Below are 18,194 nucleotides of genomic sequence, written 5' to 3' on the forward strand. Positions count from 1 at the left end.
TTTGTAAAAGATTATTTCAAAAGATCTCACTAAAACCCTAAAAAACTCACACATCGCTCGTTTGCTGCAACAACGTCATAATTCAAAAAAGTCGTTTCGAGAAGAACGTCTTTGAATATTTTATGACATTTTACTATTTCTTAAATATATTTTCAACAGATCATGCGATTTCAGAAATATAAACAGCGGATGTTAATATCTTTCTAATCTGTATTTAACCAAATTTTTACTTATCAAATATACTAGAAAACATGAATTTTAATTTTGATGTTTACAACAAAAAAAACACTGTCACACACAAAATAATTGACTTTTTGAAAACTGATGAAACTATATGAAATATTATAGAACAGCGATGGGTAGTCATCTTGACGCGATGTAGAGGCTTAAGTGCGATGATTCGCGTTGGCCATGCTGGAGGGGACAGTTTAACTTGAGTTGGCTGTCTCTGGCAGGGTCTCCCATTCCAGAAGGGCACGCGTTGAGCATGATACTAAGAACTACCCTCCCTTTGTCTGATAGCGTCTGTTCTCCTCTGGGGCGGCTATCAGATGTTATTTCCATCGAACCATTTTCCCCTCATTGAGAGGGGTGGTTAAGGTGGATAGTCCGGCTGGTCCGTAAGGACTCTTTAATGTCCGTCCGAAATCCACCAGCGTCTGTTTCCCATATTGGGCGGCTGGTGGTCTGCGTCTGTTTCTCCAATGGGGCGGCAGTTATCTCAACACCTGGCAGCAGGTATAAAATGCAAGTAATTGTCCATCAGGACACATGGAAGAGGATAAGGCATGCCCCATGTACCCGGTCGGGGGCTTCATAATCTCCGGGGACCCTACTCCCACAGCGATGGTTTCGGGCTGTGGTGAGTCGAATGATACTGCAACTCAGGCTAGTCAGGTGATCACACCGGGCCAGACTAGTCTGCATGCTACTGGTGTCGCAAGAGGTCAATCTGGCATACCCAGATTGGCTGATTGTAAAAAATCCAAGGCAATAGGTGGTAGTGACCTAAGCGGCGAGGTACCTCTGGACTTCTCTCCAAGTACCTCCAAAGCCGCGAAAGCCCAAGTCGTCAAGGCGGCTAAACCCCCTGTTTCGGGTGCCTCTAAGGGGGAAGCGACTAAGTCGCCCCTCACGGATGCTTCCCATATGCCAACTGTGCGCTCAGGTCTTGTGAAGGAATCCTCCTGTCCTGAAGACGCATCACCCCTGGCCAATCCCGGCTCTGAAACTAACCCCAGGCATAAAAACCCTGCTAGAAGGACTGCTACCACCAGGCGTTCCGCTTACCGCTTTGTTGAGGCACTTGGCTCGAAAAAAGTCGAGGACCTCACTAAGGAGCAACTAGCTTCGCTTTCCTGGGCGAAAGCCTATATTGCTGGTCTCAAGACCGCTCCTCCTTCTGCTGAATTACCAGCGGGGCCTAAACGGCAACGTTCAGAGGAGGATACAGCGACCAAGAGCCAGCAACCGGGACCTAAACGTCCCAAAGCGGCACAAAGGTCGTTAGCTAAATCCTTTAGCGAGATTGTCAAAGACAGTCTTGTTAGGGCGGTTATCGACCGGAGTGCGAATGACGGATCCATATCTCAATTGAATTGGGATATGGTGAAGCAAAAACTGGTAGGGGTGTTTTGGAAAGTTCTCAAAGAGAACCCAGGCACTCCTCCACAATGCGATGACGCTGGTTGGTACCAGGGTCACGTAAAACTTATGTCTTGTGTAGATGAACGCTCAGCGTTGCTACTAAAGACTGCCGTCGCATCACTGGGTGAGGTTTGGCCGGGGTCTAGGCTTGAGGTGGTATCTGTGAGTGAGATACCCCGAAAGCCTAGATCCATAGCTAAAATACCAGCTGAGCCATCTAGCCCGGAGGAGATCTTGGAGATCCTTCAGTGCTGTAACCCACAGCTTCCAACTCAAGACTGGAAAGTTGTTAAGGTTACGGACGCTGAGGGCTCTTCAAGGAAAGCGATCGTTGTCCTGAATAAGGACTCTTTGGGGCCGCTAAGGAAGGCACAAGGGAAGGTCTACTATGGATTTGGTACGATCATCCTGCGTGTCTACCGTAGCGACAACAAAGGCGATACATCCTCAGGTGATGTAAAGCCCATGCTCTCGGAAGAGGGCATGGATTGCAATGACGCCACTGATCCAGCCGACACTGAAGATACCAACTCAGTCTCCGAACTAGTTGGTACATTCTTTGAACGGATGGATGAGGTGGTGGACGAGGACGCCCTCCTGAATTCTGACCAGGAGGACGCCGACGTCACTATTGTAAAAATGGAGCATGGTGAGGGTGACCCAGATAAACCTTCACCACTCTAAAGCAGCATCAGCTGCACTGCTCCTCCGAATTGCTCAGAACGGGGAGGAGCTAGTCATGGTCCAGGAACCTTGGGTCCATCAGGACCGTATCTGTGGACTATGTTTGAAGGGCTATAAGCTCTACTTCGCTAAAGGCGCAGGTAAAATTAGATCCTGTATATTGGCTAAAAGCTCTTTGAAAATCTTCATTCTGTCTGATTACAGTAATGAAGATACAGTAGCAGTCTCATGGGAAACTAATGAAGGCTGTTTGTTATGGCTGATATCCAGCTACATGGCGCATGACCACGGGGAGCATCCACCAAACGATGATATCCGTAGTGCTGTGAAAAAGGCGAATGAGTCCAGGATACCATTGGTTATCTGTGCTGACGCTAACTCGCACCACATTGTATGGGGTAGCAGCGACACCAACACAAGAGGTGAGAGTCTTTTCAGTTTCATACTTAATAGTAGTTTGGAAGTAGTTAATAGAGGTTCAGAACCTACCTTCATTGTTTCAAACAGAAGTGAGGTACTAGACTTAACACTTGTGAGTGCTGAGCACCACAGTATGATTAACAATTGGGCTGTCTCCGACGACTGCTCTTTTTCTGATCATCTATATATTGATTTCAATATCAGTGTAACTTATAGGAATGATAATACCATTCTAAATAGGAGGAAGAGTTGGGAGTTGCAGAGTGATGTACTCTCCCGGTCTCTACCAAACCCGCCCACTATTGAAAATAGGGACGATATTGAGGTAGCAGTTGAGGCACTTACAGAAGCGTTCCAATCAGCTACTAATTTGGCCTGTAAGCCGAATATCTGCAGGGGTAGGAATAAGCCACCCTGGTGGAACCCTGAGATTGCACACGCAAGAAGGGCGTGTCGTAAATTGTTCAACGAGGCAAAGAGGCTGGGTAACTGGCCGGAATATAAGTCCTCAGTGAACCACTTTAAGAACCTTACGAGGAATGCGAAAAGGAAAGCCTGGAGGGACTTCTGTAGCGGCGTGGAAGGATCCTCTGAGACTAACCGATTACGTAAAATTCTATCAACTTCACCGGTTGTACCAAGCTATATCCAGAAACCCTGTGGTAGATGGACCCTGAATAGTAAGGAAACACTTGAGGTCCTATTAGATACTCATTTTCCAGGTTGCCTTCCAGTCGATGATGTGACTATGAATGGGGCTGCCGATTCTGTTGCTCCGGGTGATAACTCTGTTCCGATAAACAGGGATAGAATCCAATGGGCAATCAAAAGCTTCGACCCGTTTAAATCTCCAGGGCCGGATGGCATTATTCCTGCTGATCTTCAAAAGAACGAAGAAATAGTTGTACCATGGCTCATTAGCATATACACAGCGTGTATTAGATGGACCTATATCCCCACATGGTGGACGAGATGCAGAGTAGTCTTCATTCCTAAAGGTGGTAAGGCGACTCACACTAAACCAAAGGATTATAGGCCAATTAGCCTTGCATCCTTCCTGCTGAAAACCCTAGAAAGGGTGATTGACGTATATCTGAGAATGACCATTCCGTCGGAACTCATCTCTAAATCCCAACATGCCTACACCAAAGGCAGATCTGTGGAAACAGCTCTACATTCGCTAGTTGGCTCCATTGAGGAGTCGCTAATACATAAGGAGTATTCACTTGTTGCCTTTCTCGATATTGAAGGAGCTTTTAATAATGTCAGGCCCGATGCCATCCTATCTGCGATGGATGAACTGGGAATTGATCTATGTGTTCGCCGACTAGTCGAAAAGATACTCGGTTATAGAGTCATTTGTGCTACTTTAGGTGGTGTAAGTGTTTTAAAAGTGGCCAATCGTGGAACCCCGCAGGGGGGTGTTTTATCACCACTTCTGTGGAATTTGGCTATGAATTCCCTGTTGATCAGGATGGACAACAGAAGGATCAAGACAGTCGCATATGCTGACGATGTTGCAGTTTTTATATCTGGTAAATTTCTGGATACAATATCCAGTTGTATGGAATCAGCATTAAGTACACTGAGTGAGTGGAGTATTTCATGTGGACTTAGTGTGAACCCACAAAAAACGGAACTGGTTCTCTTCACTAGGAGGTATAAGATCGATGACTTCAGACCACCTAGACTGAATGGAATCAGTCTTGAGATTAGAGATAATGCGAAGTATCTTGGCATCATTCTAGATAAAAGATTGTCCTGGAATTTGAATATTCAAAACAGGATTAACAAGGCTTATGTAGCCATCTACTCCTGTAAGAAGGCAATTGGTACAAACTGGGGTATTATGCCGAAGGGTATCAGTTGGATCTTCAAAGCAGTTGTTAAACCCATCTTGTTCTATGGAGTGTTGGTGTGGTGGCACGCCTTGGATAATGCTACTCACCGTAAGGCTGTGGAACGAGTTCTCAGGACTATTGCGATACTGATTACAGGCGCTATAAGGACTACCCCCTCTAAGGCACTTTTTACTATCCTGAACTGGTTACCAGTTGATTTGATGGTGATACAAATGGCTCTCAACTCTGCTGTGAGACTAAATGCTGGATGTTCGTGGTATGGTAAAGATCATGGGCACTCTAAGATACTGAACTACTATGGGTACTTACATAGTAATGTCGATTACTGCATCGCAAAACCATTTTTCGATATGCATTTCCATATTAGGATCCCGAATAGGGATTCATGGCAGCGCGGACTCTTACCCCCTGATGATGTCATAAGGGTATTTACTGATGGCTCAAAGAGGGGCAATAGGGTCGGTGGTGGTTTCTTTATTGAGAACTATGGGATTAAATCCTATTTCAGGCTACCTAACTTCTGTACGGCTCTTCAGGCGGAAATTACGGCCATTAAACGTGCATCCAACTGGCTGAGGTTTTATCAAATATCTGGTGATATATGTATATTTACCGATAGCAAGGCTGCCGTTAAAGGAATAGCGGGTGTCTTTACGACATCTAGGTTAACCGAGGAATGCCGGGTATCCCTTAATGAGATAGCGAGACATTCTAGGATAACGCTTATATGGGTCCCTGGCCACGATGGTAATCAGGGTAATTGTATAGCTGACGAACTGGCCTAAATGGGGGCGATGATGGATGATGATGAGATCGACCCCTTTTCTGGTATTTCCCTTGCTATATGCAAGATGGCTGTTCATCGGACACTATATGAATCTGCACAAAGCAGGTGGACCAATGAGTCTTCCTGTGTTACAACGAGGTCTACTTGGCCCGTATATGATGCCAGCAGGACGAATCTACTTATGGAATTTCGTCGTGAGCAAATAAGGCTAATTGTCTCCTTCATTACAGGACACTGTATAATTGGGACACATGCTAGGAGATTGGGCCTACGGTATAATGACTACTGTAGGAGCTGCCATAATGAAGAAGAGGATGAGACGGTGTCACACCTATTCTGTCAATGCCCGGCTCTGATAAATCTGAGGGAACGCATCTTCGGAACACCATTCCTATCATGCTTAGATGAGCTATCAAGGATAAGTCTTAGACGAATCTACTCTTTCATCAGAGAATCTGGTTGGTTTAGCCTGGAAACAACGGACGTATAATTAATACCAAGATGTTTACCCCTTGGGTATCACAATGGGATCAGTTTTGAATGGACCCAAGTGAGCTGCTTGAAGAGTGGCTACCCATGGAACCTAACCTAACCTAGAACAGCGTATGTTTTGTATTACTCAGTTCATAAAACACGGATTTTGAGTTATGACGTTGTTGCAGCAAATAGGCGATATGTTTACAAAAATGATCTCAAATACCTTATTTGCTGTTTTTTATGTTGTTGTGCACAAAATTCGTTGTTGTATTTTCAATTTAAAATGAAAATAGAAATTATTCGGTTAATCGAATAATTTTAAATTAACCGATTATTAACCGAATAAATCTAAACCTCGATTAATTATTTGCTCGATTAACCGATTAAACCAGAAACCCGATTAATTGAATACCCTAATATCTAGGTACTCTAAATAGCTGTCAAAAATCACTTTGTAGCTTAAAAATTTTAGTTTTTTACTATTTTTTTAATCTAAAATAAAAATTTTTTGTTAAAAATTTATGTTCGAGTGTATAATTCGCTATTGTGATGGCGACTTTATCCAATCTTGATCACGCAAGAGCGGCTTGATGCAAGATATGAAAAAACTTTAAAATTTTTTAAAGTGGGCAAGGTTTGTGGAGCTTCTGAAGAGTAAATATAAGCTTCTGAAGAGTAAATATAAGACTTGAGGATTGACATTTTAGTGAAATGAATTATTTTTGTGTTTTTAATGATGTCATTTACCTTAAAAACTATTAATATTATAAAATGGTGATTTTGCTTCAATAAAAATAAAAACTTTGAATTAATGTAAAATTTGAAAGTAATATAGATCTAAATATTCTTAAGTCAATGGCATCACTAATGTTGCTATTCTTTGTTCTCAAATATCGAAATTCCTAAAACGGGGAAAATGTGTTCCAAAAACTGATTTTTTTTAGAAAATAACGATATTTACGTTATGATAGTAAAAACGTTTTGTATGTATATAAACAATATATAGGGCTATACAAATATGGTGAGTTTTTCAGGATCGGTGCTTTGCGTTTTTAGAATTTTTTACTCAAACCTAAAATTTTGTTGCAAAATTGGCCAAGTTTGGATAGGGCTGGGGGGTACAATATCAGCTTAAGTTAGTCAAATTTTACTTTATACGTTTTTGCATTAAGTTCTCTTTCCAGATCATAAAGAAATGTATATACCCACGAAGGAAAATAGTTTTTTATAAAAGAAAAAATATGGGGACTTTTTTGGGAAAAAACTTAAAAAACACACGCATACAAAGTTGAAATATATAAAAAGATGCTTCAACTTTGGATGCGTGTAACTTTTTATAGGAACGAAATAATTTTTATCAGATTTGTTTTATTTTCTTTAGAATTTTATCGCAAATATACGTCATATATAAAAAAACAAATTTCGACCTTTCGTAGGCCCATCATATACAAAAAAAAGATCGAGCAAAATTTAAAAAAATTAAACCTAAATATCTCTTGAACTAAAAGAAATCACCTACAGATAAAAGCATATTTTTTGTAGACCTTCTCAAGATCTATCTAAGTATATTTGAAATTTCAGCTCATTCGGATCATAAATGACTTTTTGGCAATTTTTTTTTTAAATCTGTGACATTGAGGGTCCACTCACTGATCCCTATTCCGAACACCTCAGCCGAGTAAATAATACAGCACAACATAGAAGTGTGGACTTGTTCATACTATTTTAACAAACAATTTTTTTTTTTCGTTTTTACTATTGTTTGACGCTAAAAAACAATAGTAAAAACGAAAATTGTTAAGGTACAAAGTGATCTTTATGTGCTATTTAGAGTGACTAGACACGTTCAGAATGCATTGATATGTTCTCAAGAGTTCTTCAACTTTACCGTAGCTACAACTTTGCTAAATATTGTTAGTGAAAAATTAGGAGTTCCTGGAAGTTATTCTAAAAAAAGTAAAAAAAAACAATTTTTCTTCCTATATTTTTTCAAAAAAAGTGCAGGAAAAAGCAATTTTTTGGAAAAAAATTTAAACAATGTCCAATTGGACATAAGAAATATTTCCAATTTGGACATAGGAAATAGAGAGCCTTATCGAAAATTCTAATTCTTCAATAAAGCACGAGTGGTTGTGATCCCGCTTGACATAAAATTACTCCATAAGAAGAAATTAAATTGTTAAACATCAAAATGTAGGTGGCCAATTTTGATCATTGAAACAAGAGAGTAAACGACCACTAAATGTCTCATGCTGTAATTGAGTTGTTTCACGGACTTTCTCGTTGTACTATCCTTCAAAAGAGTGTGGTCAAATAATGTCTTCAGCCTTAAATTCCACCAAACAATGACACCCTGTGAATACGTTTGTGTTTGGGATTCGCAAAACCCCAACTGCGACATTTTAGACGATTAAAACAGCCATCTTCACTTTAGTGAATGTGATCATTGCTAGGATTGATTTTGCTCAAAACTGTGGCAGCCAAACTTACATTATTATTGAAACGTTCTCTCGATTTTTACCATTTCTAAGAATTTCATGGTAATAAAATCCTCTTTTGTGTAATAGAGCTAGCGTCATATTTGCAAATGATCAATATAAAAGCACTATAATCTGCATTAAGAAAAAATAACATTAGCGGAGTTCACTATTAAGTGCGAATGGTCTTGCATCATTGCAAATGCTAAATTTTACAGTAATCCAATAACAAAATAAACACAAAAACCTATACAATTTTGCATTTGCAAAGATGCAAACTCATTCGCACTTAAAAAATTACACTGCAGTGCAATTTTATCCAGATCAAATTGTTTGGTTAGAAAAATAATAATGCAAATATTTGATTTTAGATAAAAATATCAATTTTTATATTTCAAAGAGATTGTCGTCGATAAGCAATAAGTAGTGACTGTTTTAATAACACCTTTGTTTAAAATCTTTGTTAGCAAACTTTTCCATTTTATCTTAAATCTAGATAGAATTTAATAGCTATAATTAATTACAGCCAATTTTATGGTCGTTATTTAATGACCGTAATTTTCTTACGCATTTTAATTACTTTTTTCTAATACACATTTCAAGCAAACTACTTTGACATTTACCCACAACAGATCAGCAATTTATAATAATAATAATATAGTTTGTATATGTTATTGAACATGGTATTATAGTACTTGTATAGCTGGTACACATTTATTACTTTTAAACATAATAATTCATCAAGTTTTAACGAAAAGTTATTAACTTAATTTCAACACTTGCTTTTGCTAGCTGGAGTTTGCTTTTGCAAGTAAAAGCCAACTACACAAAAAAAGGGTGGAGTAATTTAATAATATGATACTGTGGCATGAATGAAATACACCTCTATAATGTTGCTACACCAACCAAAAGTTGTTAACAATTAATCTTATTAGATTTTTGGCCAAAAAATATTCCAAAAAAATTAATAACATTGTTTTGGTAAATATTGCCTAAATCAAAATGTAGAATAAATAAGGTATTCTCAATTTATTATACTCTATCGACTAGACTCTTGAAATAAGGTTCGAAAAAATATAGACAGTGTAGTTTTCGTGCTCTTCAGAACTCAATTAATCTCAAATGTTCTAAAGACAAGTTGAGAATTATGCTGGTATTTCTAAAAAAAAAAAATGAAATCTTACCTATATAAATATACTTCATATAGACTTTCTTATGCATTTTGGAGCATGCATGATCATGTTCAATTTTGCTTCATTAATTCTCTTCCCTAAATCATTATTAACTTAAACCTTTTTTTTAAATTTTTAATTATTTATTATTTCTGTTCCTATGCCCTACAGTAAGTCTAGCTGTAGACTTACTGTAGGGCATAGACAATAAAGTAAAGATTTCGTTTCCAGACAAATATGAATATTGTTACAAACCAATAATTATATTTGGTTTAATGACAACTTTTGTTAAGGAAACCCAAAAAATCGTGAGCTATAATTTTAACAATTTTTTTTAATAAACATAATTAAATACCAGCATGTGGTGGTTTAGCTTTTAATTTAAATACAGCAATCCAACAAATGCAAATTAATTGATTTTGTTTTAATAGATAACAGAATTTTCACATAAACTAGATTTTTTTTTTTAGTATTTGGTAATGGGAAAAAAATTAAAAAAGCTAAGATATACTATACTATACCATGTTATGACTTACAACACCTAAATTGTCATTAAATTTTATATTTTATGATGTTTCTAAGTGGTGTTACTATCAGGTGTATGACTTAAAAATGCGGGATTTTTTTAAAATTTTAACAAATTTTGAAACATTTGTGCAATATAAATTTATTCAAAGTATTGGCCATTGTTAACTATAAGCTTTTCCACATTTTTCTGGCAACATATGGATTCCTCACCAAAAGAACTGCTCATCTTTTTAGGCCAAGAACGAATAAAGCCAATATCGGATAATCCGTTTTAAAGTGAAGGGTATCCCAGAGAGAGAGTTCGGCATCGATCGTAGCAAATAGTATTCGGACGGTGCATGGTCTGGACTATAAAGCGGGTTAGGCAAAACTTCCCAACTTCTAAATAGCTTTTAACAGATATTGCAACAGGTGGCCGAGCGTTGTCATGATGGAATATGGTTTCATGTCTGGCCGCATACTCTGGGTGTTTTTCGGTAAATGTTCTCTTCAAATGAATCAGTTGCATTCGGTAAAATTTCAGCAGCTCGTAATAGATAGGACCCTTTTGCTCCCACCAAAAACAGATAATTACCTTAGCGGCATAGATATTTGGCTTTGGTGTCGATTCGGCTGGTTGGTCGGGTTTAACATACGATATCTTAAGTTTCGGGTTATCGTAATTGATCCATTTTTCATCGCAAAAATTACTTTCTTTTATAACGTTCAAGCAGCATTTCAGACATGCAAAATCGTCTTTCACGCTCTCTCGGCTTCTCCCAAGCGTCTTGAAATTGCAGCAAGAGTAGCTCCCAATGATTTTACAACAATATTCATGGAGTAACGCCACAAATTCTTGGTCTTGGGCAATCCATCTCTCTCATGTTGAAACCGATGGAACACATTCACTTTGGTGAATGTGTAAAGCAAAACTTCTCGCATATGGGCAATTCCACGAGAATCGCTAACACGAGTGAAAAAAACCAAAACCCTTGAAACTTTTTTTCAAGATGATTTGAATAGAAGAAAATAATAAAATGTTACTATGTGAAAGTATTTAGATCATATTACAACATTTTAAAGACAAAAATAATAGTTTAAACTGATTATATTTAATTTTTTAATGTTCTAGGCTAAAATTGCGGCGAAAACTAGGCTCCCAATTAGTTTGTAGTATGAGATGAATTTGACTCTGATTGTTTGTTTGCTATTGTCAAATTGTTTATTGAAACCGAATGTATATTTTCTATTAATTTTTTTAGTTATTGTATACATATATTTACAGAATATATATTGTTTTATTATAAGAGAAAAATCTGTCACGTACGGTATGTCACGTACGATATTAAATTTTATTCATTATAAAATCATCCAAAGATTGTTTTTATTTAAATATGACGGATTGTAAAGAAAAAATATTTTGTTTAGTGTAAGAAATTAAAAGGCAACATAACGCCTCTCACGATTCGAAAATTTTCGCATATTTCTACATGTACCTCAAAATGACTTCCGATTAATGTCACGTACGATATACACTTATTTCGCTCAATATTTTGGACAACAATATTTCGAAAGAACTCTTTATTATTTTAAAATATAGTACCCTCTGAATGGAACATAAAGACCATTTTCCAGATACTCTTATTTTTGCAAAATCTATTCCACTCTATAGGCGAACAAATGTCACGTGCGATGATATGGAATTGCCCATATCACGCTTTGTTCGCACAAAATTCGACATTATGTTTACACTGTAAAGTTATTAAGAACAAAAACCGCGTTCATCTATTGCAAATCCCGCATTTTTAAGTCAAACACCCAAGAATTTAACTAATTTAATATCTAAACCACTTTATAAGATTTGTGTGAGGACAATTTTCGAAATTTGTAAACCTAGACACAAAACTGTTACGATAACATAAATAGTGTGTATTGATTTCATTGACTTATTTTTTTGTTTTCAAATAAAATCTGGGAGGCGTGAAAAAAATATTTAAATCAATTTTTATGTTGTTTACAATTTTTTAAAATTTTCTTTGGACATTTTTGTTTATGATTTTAAGCTACAAAATGAGAAAATATGCACAAAATTGACTGCTTTTGTTAAATGTTTTCATATAATAGATGTTTAATTATATTTCTATACGTTTCAGGTATTATTACTCACTTAAATCCTAACAGAAATATTCCATACCCTTGATTCTGATTCTCATCAATTACACAGGGCAACAAAATCGAAAAAATTTTGGAGGCTTTTTAAACCACTACACAATTTTGATGTATTGTGGTTCCAGTAGTACAAAAATGATAAAATTTCTATGGATAGATTTTTTTTAAATTTTTTTTTCTAAAATTTTGAATTTTTTTAAATGTTTCTTCACATAATTTATGATAACTCAAAAACGGTTAGTCCGATATTATTGAAACTTAGGAAAGTTCAAATTTACATAAACTTTAATCCGGTTATATATCGAGCCCTTAGCGCCAAATTATTGTAAGCGACAAAACACAAATTTTAAGGGAGAAGGTTTTTTCGATTATTTTGAAATTTATACATAAAATTAAAAATGTTATGATGCGATGTAATATAATTTCGTTCAAGCTATTTGTCTCTTTTTCAAAAATATTTATAACTTTTGACAATTTAAAATTCATGGAATACTTTATTGAAAAATATGACAAAAACAATTTTTTATTGAATTTTTGCATAAATAAAAATTTTTCGAATTGAAATAAAATTGTTATTTATGAATAGTTTTTAATGAAATTTCACAGTTATGAAGATTTTTCTATTTAAAATGGAAAAATAGACACGAATTTTGAAATTTGTTATCAGCAATCCCGCAATTCCCAAATAGTTTTGAAAAATTCCAAAAATAGGAATTTTTAGTTTTTTGGCTATAATATCCATACCTGGGTCGGAGTTATCAGAACCCTTTACAAAGTAATTAGATACATATTGGGCAACCCAAAATCGGTTACTATATATTGATATCGAAATTGGGATTTGAGAATTTTTGCCCCAAAATTTTAATTTTACATAAAAAATAGGTGTTTTTTCAATGGATCTGGTCCCCTTGTTAACAACAAATTTTAAATTTTTTTTCATTTAAAATATTTTTTAAAAACTTAGCTTTCAGAAAGTATAAATTCCTTATACATCCTCTTAGAAATTTTTTGCGATAACTTAAAAAGAAAAAAAAGTTATTTTTTCCCAAAAAATTTGCGAAAAATCGCTTTTTAAAAAATTTTTAAATTCAAATACATATAACTTTGGACTTAGTCATTATTTAAACAATTCTTTCTCCATTTGGCACATACATGTATTGTTAGTCCAATAAAGGAAAACTGGAGGAAATCGGGAAATATTTGGATACGTTGTTATCAAAAAACTGTAGTAGGGAGGGTAAAAATGTTGAAAATTTAATTTTCAAATGCGAATATCTCCTAAGCTATACGAGATAATTGATAGGTTTTTTGTAGTGCTCGATGAGAAGATTCAACATATATAATGTTTTTGAAATCGGAACTCAAACCAAGAAATAATATCGTTTTAAAAATGTAACATACCCGACGTGTCCTACTTTGAGGGCTCTTGGTCGCGCCCCTGGTGGGCCCATGAGGTCCACGTTCAAAACTTAAACTCGACAACACTTCTTCTTTGCGCACGTGAAATTTCATTCAAACCAATCTAACCATATAGAAGTTACAGATTTATTTCCCTCTTTTTTTTCTATACCACTGTGTGTCGCTTACGATAAAATTTATTTACTGTAAAATATAAACATTGACTTAAAAAAATCTTACCCTCTATATTTTTGATGTTATTAACAATTTTGATATTCTGAGAACGCTAAAACATCAGTCGGTCCATAAAATTTTAATTTCGCAATAAAACAAAAATTTTAAAAATGTCGCTTACGAAATGCTCGCTTCAAACGAATCAGTTGCGTTCCCTGTGATGATGTACAGGTCGCCTGTGATGATGTAGATGACGTAATGTCGGCTGGTTGGCCGGGCTGAACATACGATATCTTACGTTTCGGGTTATCGTAATTGATACATTTTTCATCGCAAAAATTATTTTTTTTTATAACGTTCAAGTAGCATTTCGTCTTTCAAGCTCTCTCGGCTTCAATTCGTATGGTAACCAATTTACCGGTTTTTGGATGGATCCTGCTGCTCCCAAACGTCTTGAAATTGCAGATTGAGTAGCTCCCAATGATTTTACAACAATATTCATGGAGTAATGCCTCAAATTCTTGGTCTTGGGCGATCCATCTCTCTCATGTTGAAATCGATGGAACACATTCACTTTGGATTTGAATGTGTAAAGCAAAACTTCTCGCACATTTTAAAGACAAAAATAATAGTTTCAACTGATTATATTTAATTATACCCTACACCACCATAGTGGGGAGGGTATTATGCGTTTGTGCAGATGTGTGTAACGCCCTTAGTCGATCGGTATACCTTAAAGTATACCGATCGACTTAGAATCACTTTCTGAGTCGATTAAATTTCGTTACGATCGGTCCATAATTAGTCATAGCTCCCATATAGTCCCGCTTCCGAAAATCACTTTAACGTGCTTAAATCACTTAAAAATGTTGGTATATACATATGTACACAAAATTCAACATAAATAACTTTCATATAGACATAAATCACACGACCTAATTTTATGGTGATCGGTCCATAATTGGTCATAGCTCCCATATAAGGCCCACTTCCGAAAATCACTCACGAATATAAATTATTGATATTTTAAAAGAATAATATTTTTACTCATTTACTTCGTGTAGGGTATTATATACTTTCTTACTTGTTTTTTAATGTTTTAGGTATGTTTTAGGCTAAAATTGCGGCTAAAATTCATTTCATAGCTTGTAGTATGAAATGAATTTGACTCTGATTGTTTTTTTTTCTATTGTCAAATTGTTTATTGAAACCGAATGTATATATTCTATTAATTTTTTTAGATTTTGTATACATATATTTACAGAATATATGTATATTGTTTTATTATAAGAGAAAAATTTGTCACGTACGATATTAAATTTTATTCATTAAAAAATCATATTTAAATATGACGGATTGTAAAGGAAAAATATTTCGTTTAGTGTAAGAAATTAAAAGAAAACATAAAGCCTCTCACGATTCGATAATTTTCGCATATTACTACATGTACCTCAGAATGACTTCCGATTAATGTCACTTACGATATACCCTTATTTCGTTCAATATTTTGGACAACAATATTTCGAAAGAACTTTTTATTATTTTAAAATATAGTACCCTCTGAATGGAACATAGAGACCAAATTATTTTTCAGATACTCTTATTTTTGCAAAATCTATTCCACTCTATAGGCGAACAAATGTCACGTACGATGATATGGAATTGCCCATATGACGCTTTGTTCGCACAAAATTCGACATTATGTTTACACTGTAAAGTTATTAAGAACAAAAACCGCGTTCATCTATTGTAAATCCCGCATTTTTTAGACATACACCCAATAATTAACTAATTTAATATCTAAACCACTTTATAAGATTTGTGTGAAGACAATTTTCGAAATTTGTAAACCTAGACACAAAACTGTTACGTTAACATAAATAGTGTGAATTGATTTCATTCATTGATTTTTTTATTTTCAAATAAAATCTGGGAGGCTTGAAAAAAATGTTTAAATTTTCATTTCTATTTTTATGTTGTTTACATTTTTTTTAAATTTTCTTTGTACATTTTTTTTTGTGATTTTAAACTACAAAATGAGAAAATATGCACAAAATTGACTGCATTTGTTAAAGCATATGAAATGCCCGATTCTGATACCCATGAATTATCAGTTACAATGGCAACAGTTATTATAATACTCATACAAATGTATGTTTGTTTACAAATATGATTATTAAGAGAAACCAAAAACAAACTTACCTTGTTTCAGGGCACATGTAGTAGTTGTTGTAATTAACATTCAATTAACTGTTAATTTAGGTACTCATGTAATCTTCACTTTACTAGTAAACACTTCTCATCTTGCTACAACAATAACACAAACATTTGTTGTAATTATACCCTACAGCACCATAGTGGGTAGGGTATTATGCGTTTGTGCAGATGTTTGATGTCCGCCCGTCCGTCCGTCTGGTTTGAAGGTATTTCGCTATTTGAAGATATTTCGATTAAATTTGGTACATATTATTATTTCGGCCCAAGGACCAAACCTATTGAAAATGGCTGAAATCGGTCCATTATTTCACCTAGTCCCCATACAAATGTCCTTCCGAAATTGGACTTTATCGGTCATAAATGTATATACAAAATTCATGTCACCATAATTAGTCATAGCTTCCATATAGACCCGCTTCCGAAAATCACTTTTTAATGTGCATAAATCGCTTAAAAATGTTGGTATACTCACAAAATTCAACATAGTAAACTTTCATAGAGACATAAATCACACGACCTAAAATGGTGGTCGGTCCATAATTGGTCATAGCCCCCATATAAGGCCCACTTCCGCAAATCACTCAAAAATATAAATTATTGAAATTTTAAAAGAAAAATGTTTTTGCTCCTTTACTTAGTGTAGGGTATTATATGGGCGGGCTCGACCGACCATACTTTCTTACTTGTTTTTGTTTGTCAATGCGTAGAAAAAATAGCAACAACAAAAACTCTATTTATTTTTATAATGCAATCAATGAGAGCATAAAGAGTATGACAAAAGAAAAAAAAAACACAAACAACACTTCATACATACATATGTATAAGTATTTAAATTTTCAATAATTAAATTTCAATAACTAATAATAGACCCTGAGTTATTGATCGAAATGTGAAACAACATCCAAAAGAGTTAATTCTATTAGGTATAAAATAATAACATTTATCGCGGTTGGCGTAGGTGTTTTACGCCATCGACAGATTGCTATTGAACTGCATCAGGATGTGTCATAGGAAGGGGGCGGATTTTCATGCATTTATTATTGGAAAATATGAGCCTAAAATAGCTTCAAAAATCAAAATATGAACTAAAAATTAAAAAAATATGTACATACATATACAGTGCCGGACTTAAATATTCACACAGCATACAGATTTATCTTTAATCTTCCATATTTTTTAAATGAAGGCCACAACTTTCGTATGGGTTTCAAAAAAATATTTATTGACATATAACTTATTTAAATATATGGAAAAACTAAACATAAGTTGGCACATTTCAGAAAAAAAAATAACTAATGTTTCGAAGTTCGATTTTAAGGGGACAAAAATATTCACACAGTTTCTAATTTTTAATAGGAAAATAGTTTTTTTTAATAGTTTAATATTATGTGGAGTAGCCTATATTTTTAATGACTTTTTTTAATCGCCTTGGCATTGAATCGACAAATTTTTGGTGACGTCAGCTCCAAAATTTTGCCATTCCTTCTTCTTTAAGTTGAGTCTTACTAATAATATGGTGCTTTCCTACACGTCCGCCCAATTTATCTCACAGATGTTCTATGGGATTCATGTCAGGTGATTGGGTAGGAGTCGGGAGAATGTAGGGAACATGATGCACTATCCATATTCGGACGTCATGTGCTGTGTGTTTGGGGTCATTGTACTGTTGAAAATAGAAATGTTCCCAAGCGTTAACTTTAGAGCGCATTGTAGTAGGTTTTCTTTTAAAATATTAAGGTACGCTGTTTTGTCCATTGAACCGTCGATGAAAACTAAGTTTCCTACACCAGATGTAGCCATACAACCCCACAACATGACTCCTCCTCCACCACGTTTGACAGTGTTTACTATATTGTTCTTTTCCAATTCAGTGTTTGGCCTTCTCCAAACTCTTACTCTGCCGTCCGATTGGAAAATACTTACAAACAATCTTACAAAAATAAATCTGAAGATTTCTGGAACGGAATACTATTCATAGATAAGTTATTAAGGGTTAATTTTAATTTTTGTGCTGTTATTATAAAGACATCATGTTATATTTTTCTTAAGTTTTATCAAAATCGGCCCAAAAATATATAACATTTCACTATTTTTCCATGAGAAATTCCATATATTGAAAAATTTGACCTTTCACCTTCACGATTTAAGGGTTGACGTTTTCCAATTTTAGTAAAACTTGCAGACTATATTTAAAATTACATGG

The 18,194-nt window shown here is 35.1% G+C and overlaps 1 protein-coding gene across 1 annotated transcript; it reads left to right on the top strand.

The window, feature by feature from the left end:
• Positions 1-771: 771 nt before the first annotated feature.
• On the top strand, positions 772-2,878 carry LOC135955308 (uncharacterized). Its single transcript, XM_065505661.1, has 2 exons — positions 772-2,471; positions 2,536-2,878. The coding sequence occupies exon 1, from the start codon at positions 772-774 to the stop codon at positions 2,329-2,331; it is 1,560 nt and encodes a 519-aa protein (XP_065361733.1). The 3' UTR covers positions 2,332-2,471; positions 2,536-2,878.
• The last annotated feature ends 15,316 nt before the right edge of the window (positions 2,879-18,194 follow it).

Source organism: Calliphora vicina, chromosome 3 (genome assembly GCF_958450345.1).
Source record: "Calliphora vicina chromosome 3, idCalVici1.1, whole genome shotgun sequence".
NCBI lineage: Eukaryota > Metazoa > Arthropoda > Insecta > Diptera > Calliphoridae > Calliphora > Calliphora vicina.